General features: G+C 36.7%; 2 protein-coding genes across 4 annotated transcripts in view; one reads left to right on the top strand and one right to left on the bottom strand.

The window, feature by feature from the left end:
- Window positions 1-4,143, bottom strand: part of itgbl1 (integrin, beta-like 1) — a 74,233-nt gene extending 70,090 nt beyond the window's left edge. The window contains exons 1-2 of the mRNA XM_055215330.2: window positions 3,893-4,143; window positions 1,290-1,492 (exon numbers count right to left, since the gene is read on the bottom strand). Coding sequence (XP_055071305.1) covers window positions 1,290-1,492; window positions 3,893-3,984 — 295 coding nt within the window. The 5' untranslated portion in view covers window positions 3,985-4,143. The remainder of the gene's footprint in view (window positions 1-1,289; window positions 1,493-3,892) is intronic.
- Window positions 4,144-9,070: 4,927 nt separating this feature from the next.
- The window catches only part of nalcn (sodium leak channel, non-selective), a 117,014-nt gene continuing 100,317 nt past the window's right edge, over window positions 9,071-25,767 (top strand). For 2 of the 3 annotated variants that reach the window (XM_055216122.2, XM_055216121.2), the window contains exons 1-8: window positions 9,149-9,217; window positions 13,491-13,579; window positions 13,738-13,799; window positions 15,207-15,347; window positions 15,992-16,174; window positions 21,613-21,696; window positions 21,797-21,936; window positions 22,028-22,156. In XM_055216122.2, the coding sequence (XP_055072097.1) occupies window positions 13,758-13,799; window positions 15,207-15,347; window positions 15,992-16,174; window positions 21,613-21,696; window positions 21,797-21,936; window positions 22,028-22,156 (719 nt within the window). In that variant the 5' untranslated portion in view covers window positions 9,149-9,217; window positions 13,491-13,579; window positions 13,738-13,757. Of the gene's footprint in view, window positions 9,218-13,490; window positions 13,580-13,737; window positions 13,800-15,206; window positions 15,348-15,991; window positions 16,175-21,612; window positions 21,697-21,796; window positions 21,937-22,027; window positions 22,157-25,767 lie in introns of all 3 variants that reach the window. The other variant, XM_055216123.2, reaches the window with a different exon arrangement.

Raw genomic sequence — 25,767 nt, 5'->3', positions numbered from 1 at the left:
TGGCTGATTTTCACGAGATTTAAATGTATTTTTCACACCAAAAAAAAGTGTTTTAGACAAAGAAGAATTTATTTTTAAGTAACTTTTTGGAACCCACGCTAATAAAGGAACAACAATTTTACCTCTTCAGTCAAAGCTTCATACCATCGCTCCCACTTCAGGTTTTCCCTTTTCCCTATTTCCCACTAACACCATGCTCCCTGTTGAGATAAACCATGCTTGAACCTTTAGCAATACTGAAGCAAGAGAAAATAGATATGCTAAAGATTCAAAAACAATGCCACATGACAACAATGGCAAGGTTGTCAACAACACCGCATTACAATTCCTTTACAGGTATACAAGATCCTGCATGATTTACAATGAACCAGCTCTGAATACCAGTTATCTGGATAAGATGTTGTGTATTTTGGCAGAGACATGCAGTAAATATCCACAGTATAAGATTCTAGTTATGGCCTCTATTTTCCAAAAGTAACTATGGGAGAAACATTTCACTAGCCATGATCTGTAACTAATGAGCTCTTCACTGGCTCGTAACCTACCTGCCTCCATAAATAAACCTCTCTCTCTCCGTCTTCTCATATCTCCATTAGTGGTTTTCAACACCTAGTGTCTACACATCAAAACTGGAGGAGGAACAGATATAAGTGGGTGCTATTCCAAAATCTGACAGTTGGAACAGGAATCCAAAGTGGTTGTGGCAATTACAGTGGTTTTTATTAAAAATTGATTATGTATGAAGTGTAAAATATCACTTGCTAACACATTGTGTCCTCATAAAGATAAGATGCTTCAAAGCTGGCCTTTATATTGTCCAAATGCCATCAGCAAGTCATGAAGCTGTCAATCGAGTGTCAGGTGAGTCAGAGGTTGGTTTTGAGTCTTTTGAGTGCGCATTCATGCACAGACCGCTAATGGATTTCTGTGGGCTCTCAACAAATTTTGCACACACTCACCATCCAGTGGAAACTTTTGCAATGACAGTCAACATAAGTGTAAACATCCTTTCAAGCAGTGCCTGTGACATCTTTTAAAAAGGGTTATTGCAGAAAAGGAATATGGCACCCAAAAGGGCTCTTTGGAAAACCGCCTGGGTTTCGATGAAAAGAAGCACTGTGAAATTCAAATAAGACCTTGTAGCTAATGATACAATACAATGTGGAACATCAAAGGTCTTAATTGAAGCTGGATGCTTGATTTACAAATATCAACATATCCGTCTTTTCGGAAAACACCCCTTTTTGAATCCAAAGCTCCTAGTGGAAACTGTGTATATGTATGCTTACCTCCACACCACTTTCCATCATATGTCGGACAGACCCAGTCATTGCATTCACATCGCGGTCCATAAAACGTTCCGGGTTCCGTGACCTGACATATGCAAATCCCACATTCACATTCGCCTCTCCCACTACAGATCAACCCGTCGGAGGTCCGACAGCGCCTCTGTGATGATTCGGCGGAGATCTTACACTCTCCACCCACCTGCCTGCAAGACACAGAGCGTTCAGTCACCCCTCTGACCTTTGTCTTGCACATCAAACCTCTGTTTTTTTGCCTGTAGGTGAACATATGCCAGATGGTGGGTGGGTGGTGGTTTGCATTTGCAATCCTCCCTTTGGCCAGTAATGACAACCAGAATTCCTTATTGTAGAAGAAAACCTCTTATGATTTTTTTGAAGATGGATCGTTTGAGGATGTCGATTTTTTAAAGGAGTTAACCATTTTTTACTGGATTTCCTGTCTGTGTATCTTTTAAGCCTGAAAACTAACATTATATAGAGATAATGAAAATTCCTATTAGGAATATATGCAATAATTAATGTGGAAATCACTACTTTTTTTGTTCAAATTGAGCCACGACTCATAAGATATTATTTTTTATTCCATCCCACGGACTTAACAGATCTTTAAACACCAATAACTCATAAATATTAATTCTGAATTTGGAAGAAATTATACAAATTAAAGGAATAGTCTACTCATTTCAATATTAAAATATGTTATTACCTTAACTAAGAATTGTTGATACATCCCTCTATCATCTGTGTGCGTGCACGTAAGCGCTGGAGCGCTCTGCGATGCTTCGATAGCATTTAGCTTAGCCCCATTCATTCAATGGTACCAATCAGAGATAAAGTTAGAAGTGACCAAACACATCAACGTTTTTCCTATTTAAGACGAGTAGTTATACGAGCAAGTTTGGTGGTACAAAATAAAACGTAGCGCTTTTCTAAGCAGATTTAAAAGAGGAACTATATTTTATGGCGTAATAGCACTTTTGGGAGTACTTAGACTCACCTGAAAAGTCCGCTCCCCTTCGCCCTCTCATAATGGGAGAGGGAGGGTGTTACTGCGCCGAGTCGAAGTACTCACAAAAGTGCTATTACGCCATAAAATATAGTTACTCTTTTAAATCCGCTTAGAAAAGCGCTACGTTTTATTTTGTACCACAAAACTTGCTCGTATAACTACTCGTCTTAAATAGGAAAAACGTTGATGTGTTTGGTCACTTCTAACTTTATCTCTGATTGGTACCATTGAATGAATGGGGCTAAGCTAAATGCTATCGAAGCGTTGCAGCGCGCTCCAGCACTTACGTGCACACACACAGATGATAGAGGGATGTATCAACAATTCTTAGTTAAGGTAATAACATATTTTAATATTGAAAATGAGTAGACTATTCCTTTAAGTTTTTCTGAAAAATGGTACTTTCGCCCCCGCTCTCCCCTAATATAAACAATACAGTTCCTATTAGGGTCTTTATACACCACTGATAATATAGTTATGTATATTATATTGCATTTCTGTCAAGAGATTCTTCTAAAAGTACCACATTGCACCTTTATATTTTTTCTTTGAAACTACTGACGCAATAAAAAGGTACAGTTCAATAAATACATATACAGTATAAATAAAAAAATATATATAATAATAATAATAAAATATATATATATATATATATATATATATATATATATATATATATATATATATATATATATATATATATATATATATATATATATATGCTATATATATATATTGAATACAAATACTGTATTTTTGTAACAATGGTGACAGATGTTATAAAGCAGATAGATTAAATAGCGGTGTGGGTTGGTAAAAAAAAGAAAATCGAATTTCAAGAACAAGAATTTCATTACATACTCTCAAAACAAACTGTCAGACAGTATTTCACTGTATATTATTTTCTCACCGAGTTCCCATGTGAAAAAACATGTTTCATTTGGTAGCTTTCTTACATTCCACTCCTGCTTTTCGTCTCTGCAGCTGGACATTCTCACATTACAGAGTAATAAAAATACAACTATTTTTTTTAAACCAAACAGAGGCTTGGTATGGTTGTACTTACATGGAAGTCTGTCAGATACAAAAGCACCTTCAAAAACACTTTCTGTATCCAATTTCTGTTTAAGACAACTTTTGTGCAATGCACAAAATATACAATAAACAAGCATGCCTTGTGGTACACATGTAATAAGGGTGAATGTGCACCTGTTATAAATAAACCACTGAACTAAAAAATACGGTTATGAAGTTTTGCCAAAACTGAATGAAACAATTAAAAAGGTTTATAAAGCCCATGTGTTGTTTGACTTTAAAAAACGTACATTGAAGTTAAACATGGTTTGACAGACAGCAAGAAAAACAAATAAAACACTGTTGGCAGCTTTCTGTTGCTGGAAACAAGAAAGAAAGAAAGAAAGAAAGAAAGAAAGAAAAGGAAACAGCTCAAGATATAAACCTATAAGCATAGACTCTGTAGTTCTAGCTAAAACTATACGTAAACTTTTCACCCAGTCTGTCAGCAAAACTTGGTTGCACAGAAAAATCAAACCGATACAACACAGCATTATCTTACCTCAGTGACTGCAGTAAAGTTTCTTCAACGCCAGAGAGCAAAATCAAAAGCATAGAAACTAAGACGGAGTTCACCAAAGTCTCTGCATGCATGTTTAAATCCCCACCAGAAACCTGAAGTGAAGTGACTTCAGGAATTTCCACTTTTCCAAACAGAGGGAAAACGGGCTGTCCAAACCCAGCTTAAACTCTTGAGAGGCCAACTGAGCTCTCTATATGAATGCCTTTCAATAGGAATGACTCTCGCTGCAAAGGCAGAAGTCAGCATAACAGATAAAATGCCAAGAAAGAAAAAGTTGATCGCCATAATTAAAAACAGTTGTTCATGTTTTAGGATTTTACAATATCTTTGTGCTGCTTTCCTCTGCTACACTGTAAAAAAAATCCATAGAAATTGCAGCTGGGTTGCCGGTAACTTACCGTAGATTTAAATGTATGTTTTTTACTGGCAACATTTTGTTCAAAGTTAAATGAACATTAAACATTTACAAGTCTTTGTCTTTACAGAGTAAAACTAAAATAACAGCATCAAGAAAAACATTCTGGGAAACAAAATCTGAAGCAAAAACAGAAAAAGTTTGATAATGATTTCTGGTTCCCAGAATGCTTTGCATGAGGCTGTTATTGTATAGTTTTATTCTGTAAAGATAAAGACTTGTTGATATTTAAAATTTATTTGGCTTTGAGCAGGCTCTTGCCAGTAAATAACATAAATTTAAATCTGCTGTGGGTTGCCGGCAACCCAGCTGCAATAACATTGTAATTTCTACGGAATTTTTTACAGTGTACCTCCTCACAGTTGAAATATCGACTTTAGTGGCTGGAATGTATTGCAAACACACAAATAAATTTTGAAATAACAATTATAAATGCAGAACATGTTGTGGTAACTTTGATTATCTGTTTTGTCGTAATGTTTTTCTTACCTCAATAATAACACAAATCATTAAATATAAAGTCTGAATGAATATTTTTGCATTTTGGCATTAAACTACTTAAATATTTTCGGTAGGTCTGAAGATTGTATATTATTGTATATTACAATACCCCCTCAAACTCCATAAATAAGTGAAATATGTACATTATAGCTAAAACATTTTGCAGCAGTTGTGTAGTTTGTCCACACAGGAAAGTTTATAGTGCACAGCAGGTGTCTCCAACATGATTGCCCACGCAGAGTCTGTGAGTTGCCCGCCGAAGCATGTTCTATTAATTTTAATATTTATTTATTATATATTTTTTATATTAGCTTGGCTTCTGTTATGTATGTTAACATTTTAAACAGTGATAAAACATATCAACAAGTAAAATAAAATAAAATAAATTGATATTTTGTTAAACTTTAAAAAAAAAGTTTTTAAAGTTTTTTCTTTTGTTAAAATTCGTTTTCCCCTCGATGATTGCAAGTGGTCCAGGCCCTGAGGCAGCAAAGCATGCCCAAATCATGATGTTCCCTCTACCATACTTCACAGTTGGGATGATGTTTTGATGTTGGTAAGCTGTGCCCTCTTTGCCCCATAGTATTTTTCCTGAACAATTCAACTTTTGTTTCATCAGTCCATAAAATATTTTCCAGTATCACTGAGGTTTGCCAAGGTGCTCTTTTGCAAACTTCAGGCTCACAGCAATGTTTTTCAGGAGAGCAGCAGCTTCCTCCATGGTGTTTTGCCATAGACAGTGTACCTATTCAAAGACGTACGTATAGTGAACTCATGAACAGAGATGTTTCAATGATGTCTTCAAGCCTTTAGCTGATACTCGTGGGTTCTTTTTTACTTCATTAAAGGGATAGTTCGGCCAAAAACGATATTAAACCCATGATTTACTCACCCCCAAGCTGTCCGAGTTGCATATGTCCATCGTTTTTCAGACAAACACATTTTCGGATATTTTAGAAAATATTTTAGATATTTCTGTTCATTAAATGTAATGTTGCGGGGTCCAGCAATAGTCCACGACCTTCAAGTCCAAAAAAGTGCGTCCATCCTTCACAAATTAAATCCAAACGGCTCCAGGATGATAAACAAAGGTCTTCTGTGGGTAATCCGTGCGGTGTTGTTGTAGAAATATCCATATTTAAAATGTTATTAACTTTATAAACTACCTTCCGGTAGCGCCGCCATCTTAGACTCAGGAGAGAGGATTAGCGTAGTGTACGCACTTTTCTTAGTGACGTATGACAAATTCGGAGGGCGGGGGCACAGAGAAGCAGCAGAGAAACTCTGTACGCTGCGTAAGCTCTCATCCTGAATGCGCATCACTCCAAAATGGCGGCGCTACCGGAAGGTAGTTTAAAACGTTAATAACATTTTAAATATGGATATTTCTACAACAACACCGCACGGATTACCCACAGAAGACCTTTGTTTATCATCCTGGAGCCGTTTGGATTTAATTTGTGAAGGATGGACGCACTTTTTTGGACTTGAAGGTCGTGGACTATTGCTGGACCCCGCAACATTACATTTAATAAACAGAAAGATCTAAAATATTTTCTAAAATATCCGAAAATGTGTTTGTCTGAAAAACGATGGACATATGCAACTCGGACAGCTTGGGGGTGAGTAAATCATGGGTTTAATATCGTTTTTGGCCGAACTATCCCTTTAAGTATTCTGCGTTGTGCCTTAGGAGTCATCTTGGCTGTGTGTCCATTTCTAGGAAGGGTAGCTACAGTATTAAACTGTCTCCATTTATAGACAATTTGTCTAACTGTCGACTAATGGATGTCTAAACATTTTGAGATTGTTTTGTATCGCTTTTTAGCCTTATGGAGTGCAACGACTCTTAATCAGATATCTTTAGAAAGACATGGTTCATAAGAGCTAGGGCCTCATTTATAAAATGCAGCGTAGAAATCATCCTACATATGATCTTACGATCATTTATCAAAAATGCGTACGTGTGATTCATAAACCTAATGTACGCTCAGAAAACACGCGTACCCCTTTCTTTCAGATGTGAAATTTATAAATCGCAAATGATCTTGAACTTGTGAGCAGTTTCAGATCTCCGCCTTTAAACGATGCCTAATTAATGTCATTAGGGTGGCCATTCGTGCCAGTTCCGCCGGACACATCCCGAACATGTTTTCGGGTACACTCTAAAAAAACAAACGGTGCTATAGCACCAAAACTGTTGCTTTGGATCGTAACCATAGAAGAACCATTTTTAGTGCCATATAGCACCGGTGAAGCACCTGTGTAGCACCTGTGTAGAACCATTTAGGGGCCATATAGCACCACTATAGCACCACTATACTGTAGCACCACATATGGTTCTACAAAGCACTATATGGTTCTACACAGGTGCTTCACTGGTGCTTCACCGGTGCTATATGGCACTAAAAATGGTTCTTCTATGATTACGAGCAAAGAACCAATTTTGGTGCTATATAGCACCGTTTGTTTTTAGAGTGTACGTTCTTCGGAAGTTGCGTTGGTCGACCGGATACGTCATCAAGGTTTAATATTTCGAGTTCAATTTTAGAAAAGCAACTGTTACATTTCAAGGTAAGAATGAAACTACAATGATTGTTTGTCTTAAAATAAATAAATCTTATTTTTTTTATGTATTTTAACTAAAATGTGAGAACCTCGATGACGTATGTGGTCAAGCAACGCGACTTGAACCAAAAACATGTTCGGGACGTGTCCGGCGGAACTGGCACGAATGGCCACCCTAAATGTCATAGACATATAAAAGAGCGCTTCTCAATGTTTAAACCCTTTTCGAGCGTCAAGAATGGCTTTTATTTCCAAAAACCTGCAGCAATCAGACAAGCAAAAGTGCGTACGTCTGCTCAGACCCTGACGTGGCGCTAAGCACTTTTCCACGTCAAAGACAGTTTTTATAAATATGAACTTTGCCATGGATTTTTGCGTACGCACACTTTACGATCAAATCTGTGCGTAAGTACGCTTTATAAATGAGGCCCCTGATGCTTCATAAAGGGGCCATGTCCCAAGACTTTTTTAAGATATCAATAAATCTTTGATGTCCCCAGAGCACATATGTGAAGTTTTAGCTCAAAATACCATATAAATAATTTATTATAGCATGTTAAAATTGCCACTTTGTAGGTGTGAGCAAAAATGTACCGTTTTGGGTGTGTCTTTTAAAATGCAAATAAGCGGATGAAGTGCAAACATTGATCACAATGATGGTGGTTTTTTGCAATTGAAACTCAATTGTGCTGTGAATTATTTTCTTTCTCTCTTTTTCTCTGCACTTAATGTCAGTGCTGTGGTTGGATAGTGCAGATTAAGGGGTGGTATTATTATAATAAGAGCTCCTTATGACATCATGAAATGTTTGAGTGTCTTTTTATCAATCAAAGTAGCACTTAACCACACCTTCAAACTATTTTTTTTAAATGCTCCAGTTTTATGACGTAAATTAGCTTTCAATAAAGTATTTAGTCAATGAGTTCACTTACATTTTCCTCCAATACTGTGTATATTTAATGAGTGAAAGACACAAGAAACTAGAATTATTTGTGTGTGACCTAAACGAGGAACAGATCACATTTCATGGAAAATCAAACACTGTTCGCGTTTGGGGGACAGCTAACTGCAAACAAGGCTACTACAATATTTTCAGTTTAGCAAAAGAGTGCAGCTTCATGTTTTTTTAATTTGATTTAAATGATTTAAAATTAGACAAATAAAATTTCATATTTTTCAATAATATGACTTTATTTACTTTTTTCCTCTAAATTTTAAGATATTCTTCTTGTTATATTGACTTTTTTATTCTCAAAATATTACGACTTAAATCTATTTGGACTTTTTTTCTCTAAAAACTAATAGGTAATCTCGAGAATTTTATTAATTTTAGCTCGGCTCTATCCTCCTTATCTAGACTTTTGACTCTAACTAGCCTAACCCAAGACAACTAACTCATGTCTTCCCGTCTAGGCTTTATTAATTTTATTTTAATTTATATATTTTCTTTACTCTGTTATGCTGAATACGATTCTTTATTTCGTTAGTTTTATTATTCTTATTGCACAAACTTAATATCATTATTACTGTTGCTTTTTAAAACAGTGTTGTATTTTACCCATTTAAGATCATTTAACAATTTTAAAAAATCATTTCTATTTTATTCACCTGCATTTAGCATTGTTTAAGCAAAAGAATGACAATAACAATTCAGATTGTGTACATGTACAGGCCTGCGGCGTCTCCTCCAGTGAGCTCTGCTGTAGTGGGTCACGCGCGTCCGGTGCGCATCTGTCGCGCGGCTGTTGTGACTGAAGCTCGAGCTCACTTCAACGAGTCATGGACTATACACTGCATTAAAGACGATACTTCAACAACCAGTAAGTCATAAGAGCTTTTATTTCTGTCGTATCGACACGCGAATTCGATTACAGTGGCAGGTAAAATAGGTATTTTGATTTAATCGGCTTGTTTGCATGTCTACCAGGAAGTGTGTAGCCTACAGGACACCGACTAACGTTACGCAGCCAGAGGCCTTTGTTAAAAAATACAGCGTTGTAATGGATTTAAAACGCTTTAGAATACATTTATGACCAATGAGGGCAATATTATAAGCTGTGTGATATTCAACATGGATTTATGTTTTATGTATCGCGTTTGTTTTGGCTTAAGATGATATTCAGCGAGAACCATAGCGGGAGCAGACCTGCTCTCCTCTGTTGCCATAGTAACTGTGGAGCAGCAGGAGGAATCTCCCTGCTCAATGCTCACGTATCAGTGCTGATGTCACTGTTTTCTGGAGTGGCATGTAAGCTTAAATATATCGACATAATTGTATATACGTTAAGCATATTCTTCTTTTGACTGTTATCTCTTTGGTGGTTAAATTAAAGACTTGGTTGTCAAATGTGTATGTTTCATTGCATGTTCTTAATAGTTGTTTGTATTTAGGATTAGTGTAAAGATTGTGTCAATGTTTATTTATGGTAATAAATAATTATGAATAATAATAAAAGCACAAACCCTTAAAGACTGATTATGAAGAGAGAGAGAGAGAGAGAGAGACAGACAGACAGACAGACAGACAAAGGAGAAAACTTTATTGATTTAATTTTGGGGAATCCTTACCAGCTAGTAACAGCCTGGGCCTGTTCAAAACACGATCACAGATTTATTGTTGTTGTTCATTTGTCATGTATACAGTGATGTATTGGTTTGCATTACATTGTTTACTTTGCATTAGATTGTTTACAGCCAGAGGAAGCATGTGATTTTATGTGATATTTTTAAAATAGTAAACATCTGCAATCTTTGAATGTTACTGTGCTGCTGTACACTGCCACATGCTATATTTTCTGTAGCAAATTAAGGCTGGGTGATTTGGTAAAAATAAGTCTAGATTTTTTATTTCAGAACATTTGAAGATGGATGATTTTTATTTTTTTTACTAGTCAACATAAAACATAACTTCAACAATACTGCAGTAACATTCTCTTTCCAATAACATTCTTTTTATAAAATGGAAGAACATCTGGTTAAAGAAACTAAAGTTCTAATCTAAGTGCACTAAGGTATAGTTATAAACATGGTATGAATCTAAAATGAATTCACTTTTTAATCTATGCAGAGTTTAGGCATTGTTTAGAAATATAATGGCAGCCAAAATATGAAAACTAGACCTAAAACCTATGTTCTGGCATTTTTACAATCTTTTGTTTATACACTGTCTTAATCTCACACCACAACAAACTATTATTTCTCTATTAACTATTCATAACATTCTCCTATGATTTGTTTAAAATTTGATTAGATTAAATTTAAAGGAAAACACCACCATTTTTCAATATTTTACTATGTTCTTACCTCAACTTAGACAAATAAATACATACCTATCTGTTTTCAATGAGGGCACTTATTATTTGCACAGCACGTCATGAATGTGTTAGCATTTAGTCTAGCCCCATTCATTTCTTAGGATCCAAACAGGGATAAATTTAGAAGACACCAAACACTTCCATGTTTTCATTTAAAGGCTGTTACATGATTAGTTACACAAGTATATGGTTGCACAAAATAAAACGTGGTGATTTTTAAGCAGATAAAAATGAGAACTATATTGTATGGCGGAAGAGCACTTAGTTTGCAGGATTTCGACCTCTGGCGCAGTAACATCATCACTCCTGACTAGGGATGTAACGGTATTATAAATTTCGTGGTATTGCGGAATTAAATTTTCCAGGTACAACCGTGGTCACATGATTCGGTAAAACGTTAGGTCTTCCGGGCAACACGTGTGAAGGGAGTGTACGGACGCGGGAACTACAATTCCCATAATCTCATGCGTGCCACTCTGATGCCTCTCTACAAGTGGAGCGACAATGGTGGAAGCAAAAGAAACGCGAATTTTAAGTCTGATGTGTGGAAAAAGTTTGCGTTCGCTGTGACAAGAAACGAGAAAGGACAAAATGTGATGGACATACACAAAAGGAGTGAGTAAATCCGTGAATGAGGAGAGTGTGTATGCCGTTTCTAAATTAGAAGGCAGCCTCCTTGGGTCGCGTATGCAGGCTGCATCCGTCATTATTACACGCCTGGTGTATTTAAGTTAACTGAGTATTACATTCGCAAGTCATAAGCGTGTTACAACAATATACGATTAAATAAGAATAATATTCAACTTGAAAAATGTTAATATTCTGAAAGAAGACGGTCTTCATGACGTATGCAGCCTACAAATGCGACCTATGGAGGCTGCAGACTTCCGATTGGGAAACGCACCCCTGTATTGAGTGAACTGACCTCAGCTCTAGGTCCAGCTACAATAAGCTGCTATTATCCTTTTTACTGGGTTGTTTTTGTGTTCAGGAATTGATCCATCTTAAAACCCATTATCTTTTCGTGATTTTACAATCACAACCGTTGTTTTTAAAGGAGTACCGAGCATTAGCTTTAATAATAATAATAAATAAAAAAACTAGGTCAATTGAGGGAGTGACTCAATTCTTAAAACCTGACTGATTGGAAGTTGTTTAGTTGATAAACTAAACTAAAACTTTATTTTTTATTTTATTATATGGTCTAATTATTTTTGTCCTTTTTATGAAAATTGTAAACACTACACTACACTACACTTTGTACATTGTAATTTTCAGTCTTGTTTAATAAACACTTATGGCAGTTTTTCCAAGTCGTCCTTTGTTTTTTCCCTCCTGTAAATGGTCCAATAATTACCGTACAGTGGGCGCCATACCGAAATATTACCGTACCGTGAATTGTTGATACCGTTACATCCCTACTCCTGACTACTCCCCCTCTCGCTCAAACTTCTGTCAATTTTACCAAGGTCGAAGTGCTGCAAACTGAGTGCTCTTCTGCTATACAATATAGTTCTCACTTTTTTACTATTAAAACTGGAATCTAGAAAAATTAAAACAGAAAACACAGAATTTAAGAATAATAAAACAGAATTTGGGAAAAAACTAAACAGATTTCATAGGGGCTTAATTACTTCTCCCACATTGTGTACACAGAGCAAACCGCATAAAATAATAATTGGTTTTGGAATTAAAAAAAAAGCTGTTTCATTTTTAATGCAGGAAAACCCTGCTGTGTAACCAGATGATGCCTGCACTGTTTCACTTTGACTGCAATTAACTTCCATTCAATATCTCGATTCCCCGGTTTAAATAAAATGAAAATCACATCAAAATGTAAATTTGAAATAATCGAAGAAAAAAAAATCGGTAACCAACCCCATAGTAAATGTTGCATACAAAATGCCTCTAATCTAAAACACAGACTTCTTAATGAATCTAAAAGTAAACTCAGAACAAGTGGATCTGTGCAGCCAGCCACCATTAAAATGTTTAGTGATCGCATCCTGCCTTTAGGCACATAGTCCTTTCGGAAAAAGTGAAACTAATTGTAGTCTTCTGCAACTTACTCCCACATTACTGCACTTACACCCTATAATTTAGTTTTCACTTGTCTTCAAACCCCTATCTATCAGCATATGCTGACTGTAGCAATTACTTGGCAAATTGCTTGTGACTATGTAGAAGTTGTTCTAAGCACCCCACTATGTTTGTGCACTTATTTAGTTTTACTTTATAGATGTATTACTTTATAAGCAACACTTAATGGGCTCACAGTGCATGCTTTAAAAATGTAGACACCAGATTATGTTCTTTCAAATTGACCCATAAATGACCTTGGCATTATTGAACTTTTTGTGAAAGTGGATTTAGTAATACTACCCAATTTAGATAAAGCTCTTCAAGTTATATGACATATGAAGCATGAAGTCTTGCGTGACCTTACTGTGCATTACTAGTTACTATTTTATCCTGATTTCATCACATATAAAGGTCATGCTTTCAGAAATTATGTGATGTAGCATTTATTGACTGGACATATTTAAAGGTGGGGTGCATGATCTCTGAAAGCCAATGTTGACATTTGAAATCACCTAAACAAACACGTTCCTACCCCACTAGATTCGCAACCCAGGCAACGTTCTCGGTTAGTAGACATGCCCCTTACTGCTGATTGGCTACAAGTGTGTTTTGGTACTCAGCGTTTTTCAAAAATCATGCACCCCGCCTTGAAGTTATGGTTCATAAATAGAATTAAAGGCTTATGATGTTATTGCAGGACAGGCCTCAACTCTGATTTACTGTCATTCGTACGGAATTGCACCCCACTCTATGCCGGGGATGAATGCACCAATGAGGAGCCTGACCGTGAGTAACATGGTCCCATAGTCCCATCCGTCCACACCTCCGCCACTCAGTGTTGCATATATGCCATGTCTGATGTGGTGGACATTATTTGTCGATATAATTGTACCCATTTGGTACATCATATGCCACATTAACTAACTGTTGTGTGTTATTTACAGGGTATGCCTGATCGCATGTTATGTGCAGTGCTGGAGCAATTTCAGCTTTACTTTTCCCGTTGGTATGTGCGCTTTGTTTCAGTGAGTTTGTCATATTCATGTTTTAGTATTGTCCTTTGTAAGAATGGCCTATTTGCCAATTTTTTGTGGTCTCACTATTGGCTGCCTGTCATTTGTGTTATGGTGAAGATCCAGTGTGATCTTTGCAGAAGGTAAGATGGTATTTCTGTGTGAAGTCAACAGTCTTTGTTTGATGTACATCATATGCTTGACTGTGTTTAACAATGGCTGTGCAACACTACAACGCATACTGTTTGGCATCATACAGAACCGTGTTTCCATGCTGTATCATACATTAGCCCAAATCTGTTTGCATGCCACTGTAGGTAGATGTTAAATCAGCATTAGATGTTTATCCATCTAGGACTTTCATGAATTTTCGACAGAGGTGTTGTTTTTAAAGGGACACTCTTTTGAAAATAGGCTCATTTTCCAGCTCACCTAGAGTTAAACATTAGATTTTTACCGTTTTGAAATCCATTCAGCTGATCGTCGAGTCTGGCGCTACCACTTTTAGCATAGCTTAGCACAATCCATTGAATCTGATTAGACCATTAGCATTGCACTAAAAAATAACCAAAGAGTTTGGATATTTTTCCTATTTAAAACTCGACTCTTTTGTAGTTACATCGTATACTAAGACCAACAGAAAATGAAAAGTTGTGATTTTCTAGGCAGATATGGCTATGAACTATACTCTCATTCTGGCGTAATAATCAAGGACTTTGCTGCTGTAACATGGCTGCAGCAGGCGTAGTGATATTACGCGCTGCCCGAAAATAGTCCCCTGCCATTGAAAGTTACTTAGGGGATTTTTTTTGGCTACTGCGTAATATCATTTTGTCTCCTGCAGCCATATTACAGTGACAAAGTCTTTGATTATTACGTCAGAATGAGAGTATAGTCCTAGCCATATCTGCCTAGAATATCGCAACTTTTCATTTTCTGTCAGTCTTAGTACACAACAGAAGAGTCAGGTTTTGGATAGGAAAAGTGTTGAAGCTCTTTGGTTGTTTTTTGGCGCGATGCTGGTGGTCTAGTCAGATTCAGTGGATTGTGCTAAGCTATGCTAAAAGTGGTAGCACCAGACCCCAAAATCAGCTGAATGGATTCCAAATTAAAAATCAAATGTTTAAGTCTAGGGGAGCTGGAAAATGAGTATATTTTCAAAAAAAGTGGAGTGTGCCTTTAATACCACATTATTTATTTGTACAAAAGTGCTATTTTAGCATCACACTAAATTGCAAATAACTAAATTAATGCTTTAAATGAGCTATTTTGTATACAACACCACCAGTATCTATAATAAATAAGTAAAGAAAGAAACCTGATGGCTACGAACAGATCTTGAGCTTTGTTTGATGTGTTTTTTAAGTTAGTGTTGTGGTCGATGTCCTTTTGTCTTTCAGATCCACTCTCTCTATAGCACAGCGAGCCCAAGTATGCTCAAGAGGAAGCAGAGCTCGCGGGTCGAGGCCCAGCCTATGACCGACTTTGGGCCTGATGAAACACTGACAGACAGTGCTGACATCCTTTGGATCAACAAACCAGTACGTGAACAAATCTTTAAAACATCATCATGTGGCCATAATAATGTGTGTGTCTAATAGTCGTCCAAAAATAGGCTTTGTAGCAGTCAAAAGCAAACTAGACATGCGTTATGTGTCAACTAATAAATCATGTCTGTTTCGTGTTATCGTTTTAGTCCAAATAGTTGCAACCTTTTTTTTAAGAAAATGCATTTTAATAAAGGCTTGGTTTCTTTAAGTAGTCCCACACATAGAATAAACACTTTGGTCTAGAATCCTTATCAATGTATATGTATTTAAAGGGAATAGTTTGCCAAATTAAAAATATATAAATGCCCTCATGAATTTTCAAATTTGTCACATTTGTATATATATACTATACAGTATATATTTTGTGTACCGGCTTGTTTATCCAGCTTGTTTCCATATAATGAATGCAGCTAAAGCACATATAAGCACCAATAGTAGTCCAAATGTCACGACATTTTAAACTATACCTGATTTTTTTATTTTTGGGTGAAATATACCTTTAAATGTTCAATTAGATTTTTGATTGGCTGTGATTGAGTTGGTTTGCACAGATTTGATTTCAGTTAGGACCAGGTGCAACATAAACAAGGTTAATGTTAAAATTATCTGACTGATTATGTACTCTTTCTCCTTAGTGGGTTCATTCTCTCCTACGGGCCTGTGCCATAATCAGTGTCATTTCGGTGTGTATGAATACACCAAAGACCTTTCAGCACTACCCGCCCCTACAGTATGTCACCTTCACCCTGGACACTTTGCTGATGTTCCTCTACACCGCAGAAATGATCGCCAAAATGCATATCAGGGGTATAATCAAGGTAAAGTGCTCTATAAAGGTTGTCACAATTTATTTTTGGGGATATAATAACGGGAAGAATTAGATTGTGTCCTTTAGAAGTTAAAATAATGGGCAGGTGGCTTGTTCAAGCCCTTTAATTACTACTGAATAATTTGTGGACTGTTAAATTAGTGAATCAAGGATAATAGGCGCAGAGAGACGTTGAATCGTGAATCATTGGCTCCCTGAACCAGAAAAGAATGAATATTGGAAATAAAGCCTTTTCTTGTCTTTTATATATACTCTGGCATGAAAAGCAGTCAGGTTTATGTAGGAGATAAAGTAAATAATTTGTTCTTTAAGACCTGAGATTATTTAAAGACAGGGTGATTAACCTTGCATCAATTATATGCTAAGTTAACACATGCATTTTAATTTTATTGGAGGCGAGAGACTCACAACATTATCATACTGGTGGCAGTGACCTCTGTTCAGTTAATTTAACATGCATATTTGGTTTTAATTTTGTTTTTGAGTGCTTGTTATGATCAGAGAATTTACTCCTTTTTGACTTATCATGCTTTTGCGGGCATATTTTGGGTCATTAAGTACAGTATATTCTGAAGATTTGTTATGAACAATATCTAAAGGCATTGGTGTAAGCATTCAATTAATGTAAACGTGAATGAAAGAAACTCGTAAAAATTAACATGGTCAGTCACACAATTTTTAATCTGTCAATTTAATAAATGTAGTGTTTGTGGCCTATTGACCCAGTGTGAGATCTGTTTGAGCACAAGTGCCTTAGCCACTGAAATATCTGCCTCCCTATCAAAAAAAAGGCCACTGGAGCGTGAAGACAGCCGGCGATCAAGTAAACAGATCTGAGCGTGTCATATATGCAATGTCACTTCCTATGCCCCAGCTGCATGAGGGTGCATATACATGACTTCTGTCACCATTATTTACTGTACCCATTGTATGCTCTGCAACTAGTAGTTTAATTGTTTTTATTATTGTAGTTTATTTTCTGTGCCATGACACAGATTGATTTACTGTCCCCACTCTAAAAATAATATATTTGAGTTTTGCCATAAATAAATTATTTTTAATTAAATATGACTCGTTCTTTAACACAATTGTTAAAGAAACAATTGTTTAATGTAATTTTTTATTTGCTGTAAAATTTTACATTTACATGACAGCTTCTTACATGAAAGCTATACATTTTATTTTAATTTACTTTTCAATTGCAGACAGACTTTTTGTGGGTGGCGGAATATGGCATACAGGACAATGCAATGCATTACTGAATATAAAGATGTACTGATTGCTGCATTTTTGACAAAACCTGATCTGTATATTACCCCATTCACACTAGGGCTGCAGCTATCGATTCTTTTTGTAATCGATTAATCTAGCACTGAATCGATCGATTAATCGAGTAATCGGATAATTTTTTTTGTGTGTTTTTAAACAACCAAAACAAATAATGCATAACGAAAATGACTTGGCTGTAAAATGTTCAAGCATTTGGCTTTTATTTCTAAAAAAACCAGAGGTATTTGGCTCCAAGAAATAAGCCTATTTATTTCAATTTTTACCCATTTAGTGTTTATAAGTGCCAGTGCCAACAATGAAACACTTTAATTTATTAATATGCACAACAGGTTTCATGCTGTAATCTAGCCCTGACATCAAAGTAAATATCTGGTTTATGTACATTTCTACACCTGCAGCATTTACCATTAGGCTTTTAACATATAATATATCATTTCTGGGGCTGAGCCTATTTGCTATGGTAACAACCTGTGTGTATGCTCGCACGTGCACTTTTGTTTGTGCGTGTGCACGCGTGAGGAAGAGTGACACCCCAGTCAGACGTTCAGTTGCTTCATTGCATTTTGGTACTGCAGAAATACATACATTACTTTTCAATAGAACGCTGCATTTGGTTTGCATCACTTGCATTGCGGTGCATTTTAGGTTAAGAATCCGTTCGAAAAATCACAACATCACCTCCCGCTGTATACAGTGAATGCATGCTGAAATTATTGTTGCGTGGCTACATAAGTTTAAGCATATGTGATGCATTGCGCGATCGGTCTGACTCGCGTGAGAGAGAATAACTTATGCTAAACTCCAATAAAACAGAGATTATTATTATTATACAAAATATGTCAGATTACAAGTTGCCCATATATGATTGCACTGTGGTGCCGTTTTTTGGTACACACACCTGTAGTGCATGCGTGTGTGTCAAGGGGTTCTTTTTTAATCTATACTGTCCTGCAATTGAACGTGAATACGTTTACTCCTTAAAAACATCAAAGCTAAACATCATATCTAGTCAAACCGCATAACGACATCGCTACAAATACAGTATGGGATTAAAATCAGCGGAAGCTATGTTACCTTGTTTCCTCGACGCTTGGTGAAACAACAGTGGATGTTTTCAGTTCAGATGCTGAATGTAATGATCCCAAACTTTAGACAGTCTCTCTCTGCCGTTTATGGACATATTCGCTCCGCCATCGCGCCAACTAAATTCAAAATGAACCACGCGCTATGATGTGCTTCCTGAACATTGAAACGGTCCGTGTGAATCAGATCTTGGCGCGTGTAGTGCGCGTCATAGGAATTTAACGAGGCTTCGAGGCAGAATTTTTGCCTCGAGGAATTTTTTGAATCGAGTAAATCGAGTAACTCGATGAATCGTTTCAGCCCTAATTCACACAGACCTTTGGTCCCAGAAAATCCCCATAAAATTGCCAGACAAGCGTCTGTGTGAACACAAACTCGTCACGTTAATCTTCTGGGATCGTTGCCGGAAAGAGGACCTAGTCAGATACACGGATAACCCTCTGTGTGAACAAGAAGCCGAAAGAATGCCGTAATGGGCGTGTCGTAGTGAGGACGCGTGCATCATCACAACAAAAGTTATGGTTCCGCTTCTTAAAACGAGAGATAACATGCATATAAACATTCACCACGAGAAATGTTGCAAACTATATTGACGCAGTTATCAAGAAATGATAAATGAGACGCAGAAACAATGACGCACGTGCCGTAGTGAGGACTTGCGTGTCATGGCAACATTAAGTTGGGTCAACTCTTTAAAATGAGAGATTTACAACATTCATGATGAGAAATGTCAGCAAGATATCAGGTAAGTTAGCTCGTTACTTACTGTGTTGAAACGGAGATCATTCAGCAGCATTAAAGAATATCGCGTCACGTGCTCATTTGAGCTAAAATAAACGAAAATACCCGCGCGTCATCCCAACAAGATATATCGTTCATCTCCTCAAAATGCGGGTTTTAAATGCATATAAACAATCACGATGAGAAATGTCTGAAAACTGTATTAAAGCAGAGATCAGGGAGCTCGTCAAATATCCACTCTGAAGCTGAGATCATTCACCAGAATTAGAATGGCGTGTCACGCACTCCTTTATAATCTTATCATAAACAAAAATGCACGCGAGTGGTTCTTGGAGAGAGAAATAATATATAATATGCAAACTTCAGCAGCTGCATAAGAGAGGGCGTTACTTTCAATAGGTCAAGTGTCTTTCCGTAACCGTCAGATGCCGGGTAATCATGGCAGTGTGAATGAATAAAAAATCTAAGGATCCCGGAAAAATCCCGGATGCCTTTCCCGTGTATTTTACGGAATGTCTGTGTGAAAAGGGCTTTAGACAGCTACATCTGCATAATTTTCAACCAGGGGCAGAGTGGGACCAAAAAATCTACCGGGAAATTTTGTATACCACCGGCCCTCCGTGGTAAAAAAAAAGGTATTGTATTTGTAGTAAAACTAGGGTAATACAAATCGTAATCAATCTGCCCAAAAAAAACATTTTCATAATAAAAATAAATAGTAATGATGCAAAGTCGCCAACGTTTCGAGCACGCAGGCTCTTCATCATTCCTCTGATGAAGAGCCTGCGTGCTCGAAACGTTACCTGATGCCTAGCACTGTTTTTAATTAATAAACATTTTTGATATTTTTGGAGCTTTGGTGTTGCCGACTTTGCATCATTACTACTACGTTTTTTTTGTCGAGCACCCTATTTAAATTGATGTGCGTGCTTTAGCCTGCTCTTCCATAATAAAAATAAAATCATTGAATCATGAGTAACTACAAAATGATATGTGTTTGAAAGACGAAGATGCGCACCTGTCAATCAGCTATTACATAACAGAGCGAGGCCAGAGACGAATGTGCTTATAAATGGGAGTAATATGGAATAATGTGTGAATCTTTGAATAACTAAGAATTTTTCCTTTAAATATAATTTTGGTCATATAAAGCTTTGAGAGATAATAATGTTTTTTTCACTGTTATTGCTTATTTAGACTTGTTAGTGCGGTTAACAGCGTGTTTGGATGTTTATTGCCATATGAGATGTTTATTGCCGTTATATACTCTCGTCTAATATTTAAATCATATGCAGAATAATGTTTGCATATTTGAATAACAGTAAGAATACAGTTCCTTTGAAAATAATTTTTCTCAAAGTTTTGAGAAATAAAAATGTTGTGAGGATATTCATTGCCATATTGCAGTTGAATACTCTCATCTATAATATGGAAATCACATAGTAGGAAATATATAATGTGATACTGCAAAGTTACCCTTCTAATTTTTATTTATGATATAGCCATATTGAGATAAACCTTTGCAAATGTGCCGATTTGATCCATTCATGTCCTGACCACCAGGCTAGAGATTTTAAACATGCTTAATCCACAATTACTACTAGTCTATCAAATAGTCTAGCTGCTTGATGGATCCGACCGCATATGTACTGCAATAAACAGGCATTTGGCAGCTTTTTACAAGACCGACAGGCTATGCCATTTGGGGAGGGGCCGCTCACTGATCCCCCTATATTATGGTTGGACCTGCCGAACAGGTTGAGCACTTTTATAAACTGTGTTAAGCAAAGAGGCTGCACAGTTTGACCAGAGGGAAGCCGATGCAAATCAGGCCCCCAGACGGGGTTGCTATATAACTCGCAATGTATAACTATTATCAGACCGGCCCTCGCAGCCTCAAAAGACTACCGCCCACCGGGAAATGTCCCGACTCTCCACGATTGCCACTCCGCTACTGTTTTCAACAACATTTCAGTCATAACAGAAGATGGATGCAATGAAACCATCAAATTTACGGAAGGTGTGAAAACATAGCACTTGTCAGATAGGTCCAATGGCATACCATAAGCTGGCCCAAAACTCTTGAAGCTCTCTTAGACCAGTTTTGTTGTCTTATTGTTGAGCCCTGCCAGGTGCACATTAATGAAACAGTGTCTCACAAGTTAAGTGACATGCTCAGACTTCTCTGGGCTGAATTTTATTAGCTTTGCTGTTAACAACTGCCAAAGTCTTTTATTAGACCTGTAGACCACCTGTCACTAACCTGTAGACTTTCATTAAAGTCTGTGTCTTATCACCCGCCTTTGTTTTCAGGGAGAGAACTCCTATGTTAAAGATCGCTGGTGCATGTTTGATGGCTTCATGGTGGTTTTTCTCTGGGTCTCCCTTGTGCTTCAGGTATATCACTTTCTATCTTCATTTGATTTCAGTTGATTTCAAATTAAGAAGCTTCACGGATAATTTTGCTTTCCAATTTGTCCTTCCGAATGCTCTAAAGGTTTTCGAAATAGCAGAAATTGTGGACCAAATGTCACCATGGGGAATGTTACGCATACCCAGGGCCCTCATAATGATCCGAGCCTTCCGAATTTACTTCCGATTTGAGCTGCCTCGAACCCGGATAACCAACATTCTCAAGTAAGTGAAAGTCTCGAGAGTGCTAGAACGAATTGTGAAACGAATTGTTAGGTTCTTTCACATCATCCACTTAAAATCTGCTTCCTTCCAGGCGATCAGGGGAGCAGATCTGGAGCGTATCCATATTCTTGCTGTTCTTTCTTCTCTTGTATGGAATCCTGGGGGTTCAGATGTTTGGCACCTTTAATTATCACTGTGTTACCAATGAAACACAAAGAGGGTATGCAATTTTAATCGCCTTTCTAGAGACAGTTCAAAAGCAATAAAATCACTTTAAATGTCATCCAGTGTAGCAGATAAAACTTGTGTATATCAAATTTCATATTCCATTTGTGTGGCTTTTTTCCACACATTTCTTGTGGTTTATTATCACGGAGATGAATCAGGGGATTTGACATTATGGTGCAGTTTTTATTGGATCATCTGTTGCTGCACACCTCCCACACACATCTGTTCTCTGAAATACATATCCTATCAGCAGCTGTAAACGTTACTAATAACAGATCGCTATTTTTAATATGACCCATCAACACTCCCAAACTAATAAACAAATTATACATGTTTGTCAGTAAGACTTTATTTGAGCTAATCTTGCTGGAACACTTGATTCCTGACTTAAGGGGAATGACGAACGCAGTGTTAATCTTAATTCAGTGTATGTATGTAGGTGGTTCTCTTTTAAAACCCAGGCCTATTTAATATTCTCTAGCAGATGAGTGGCGTGTCAGAGCAGGCTCTAAAACAAAGAGCCATAACCATCCGCAATAGAGGAGTGTGCCGAACACTAATCACAATAATTAACGTTTCCTGTGTTGCCTGGGCGTTGTGCAAATGCTCTCCTCTTTTCAGCAGCCTGGCCTCAATTCGTCCTATTGTCTGAAACATACTGTTCTCATCCTGACCCTGCACTTACATGTGGTGTATTTTCATTCAATTGCTGTTGCACAAGTTGAAAATATTGTCCTTTATATAATATGTAGGTTCAGAGAAGATTTTCCTGCATTATAAAGAAGTGTATTTTAGAAATATTTACTGTTGATGTTTTCACCGAACTATATGTGCCTGGCACAGAGGTGCTGTATTAAAGTGCTCATCAACTGAGGAAACTTTCCCTTGATCTTTTGACATATAAGAGGTCTTGGTATCATTAATATTCCTGGAAGTTTCATAGCTTAAAACACCATTCTTAACAATAACCATTTATTTAATCATTGTCAGGCATATTGTCATAATGTGGGTTAATTTAATAATATGACCTGCCCCAGAGAAAGAGAGCACATTATGTATCGTTGGCTCCGCCCACTGGCATTAAATCTGTATTGGTTTACAATCATGATAAGATTATAATAGCTGTGCGATTGCGATGAAATATTGTGCTGTTGCTGGCTGTGGAAAACAAGCATAAACACACAGGGCCCTATCATACACCCGCCACAATGCAATGTGTTTTTTGCTAGTTTCAACCCGGCGCAGTTGTCATTTTCATGTTTAGCACCACGTTGTTTAAATGGCAAGTACATTTGCAACCACTTTTGCACCCATGGGCATTCTGGTCTGAAAACTAGGTGTGTTCAGGCGCATTGTTGGCGCGTTGCTATTTTGAGGCAACTAAAATAGACTACGCCATTGACCAAATAAAACCTGGTCTAAAGTCAATGGCGCAATATTGTTTTTGTTTTTTTAAAGAGCGCGTTAGTAATATGGGTCTATAAATGAGAGGACAACGCACATTTGCTTATTACACACATGGACAGAAAACAAAAGTTTTTTAATATAAAAATTAAAGGATTAAAATGTAAAAGATTATCATTGAGTTTCTTGGACATAAATGAGGACCGATTATGAGACATTAGAAGGCGTAAAGAGCTGCTTCATCTGTAGCCTGGTAAGTAATTGAATGTTTTGCTTTAAACGCATGCAAATATTGCATCTATTTTGAAATGTTTTTTTTAAATGCTACTCACGGATTTATTGTATATGATGACTTTGTACCTGTGGGTATGGTGAGATGAGAACCTTTTTTAAGCAATGCTTTTCAAAACACTCATGGCGCTGTCCAGGTGCTGAAACGTTTAGACTCTCCACTCTCTCCTGTTTGTTACAAATAAAGTATTTTTTGTTGTACAGACCTTTTTCTTGAATATTTGTAAATTATTCTTTGAGATTACACTGATTATGTAGGCTATCCATACATTTACAACAATTAAAAGCATGCTTATTTTACTTTCATGACTGAGAGAAAATGACTTTTTAAAGTCGCCATGAAACGGAAATATCAATTGCCTAATTTTCGCCGTGGTGATGTGTATCCGAGTAAAACCGGCCTCTGAAATGAAATAAGACAGAGCTGGATTTGAATTTGTCCATCGAGATCTGATTGGATCATTTGAAATTGGGTCGTGTTGCTAATTGCTAATCGCAGCGATATTCTCCCGGGCCCCGCCCACCTGCCATACATTATGACCGGAAGTAAAGAGAGATAGTTTTTAGGAGGGGAGGAGATTATGAGGGCACATGAATTTTTAAAAATGAATGAAGCTCAGAGATAAATCATTTGTAAAAAATACCACAATATTACAAAACAAATTACAGTTTTTTATTTTACTTTCATTGCGACTTTAAGAGAACAAAAAAATTTTTTATAAAAAAACCTATTTCAAAACCAATAAAAACAACCCAATTTTTTTAACATCAATCTTAAACTTGTCCTCCTCCGCTTCGTTTTTCAGTTTACAAATTCCACCATCTAAATAGGGAATCAGCATGGCGCGAGCGCAACTTGCTTTTAAAGGGGATGGGAGATGAGATTCTCATTGGTTTATTGCACAGTTCGCCCAAAACACACCCATTACTCATTACGAGAACAGGAACAACCTTTTTAGACTGTGTGGCAGGCGCACAAACCATTTTTCCTGTCGTTAAATTAGCAAAAGTGGATTCGGACACACCCTTTTAGACTATGCGCTTAAAGGTGAAACACACAAATCAGGTTGTTTCAGTAAGAGGATGAAAAACATGGTGGACAGGGACAAATTTCATTACCTTTTTATGATCATGTAGGGAATTGATGAAATAAAATTGCAGTGTAGATTATGAAACTGGATTAAAGTTTGGTGTCTTGATCACTTACAGTTGCTTCTTGAATTTGGATGAGATAAGGCTTCATGACCTTGCCATTTTTAAAATATAACCCCTAAGCAACTCATTATAAACGGTATGTCTCAATACAAATATAGGTTCATGTAGCTGTTTTTTATATTATTTATTAATTTTAATTCTTGATGTTATTGATATAACTTAAATCGTGATTGTTATTGGTTTCTTTAAATAGGTTGATTGGTAATTTAGGACTGTATAATTCAAGGTATTTTGATTCATCGCTGTGCCTCTGATTGGCCTTTGTGATACTGCAATTAATGATCCCAAGTCATTTCAGAGCCCTCAATAAATAATTTGAAAGAATGTCTGGCAAGCCAATTTAAAGGCATTCATTTTCATTAGACGCATCAAGTGCCTCCTGAAGAAACACCTGTGGCCCAAAAAAAGACATCTGTGAGTGTGTGTATAATAAGATTTTTATTTATTTATTTAGATAAGATTAATGTTACCTTCAAAGTTCAAACAGCAGAAGAAATCGGTTGTCAATCCAAATTAAAGGACTAAATTTCATTTTGTTCATACACAGTTTAGTTATACAGTACTGTAAAACAGAGTCACATAACACATATAGTGTACAGTGTATATAAAGAGCTCAGATGCAAGACCCTTTAAATGTGTCTGACATGTTTTCTTGTAAATGAGCATTTTTTTATAAGACTCTTGATGGATTCT

This window comes from Misgurnus anguillicaudatus, chromosome 17 (genome assembly GCF_027580225.2).
Source record: "Misgurnus anguillicaudatus chromosome 17, ASM2758022v2, whole genome shotgun sequence".
NCBI classification, from domain to species: Eukaryota; Metazoa; Chordata; class Actinopteri; order Cypriniformes; family Cobitidae; genus Misgurnus; species Misgurnus anguillicaudatus.
The sequence above is the reverse complement of the archived record's forward strand: the minus strand, read 5'-3'. Positions and strand labels throughout refer to the sequence as shown.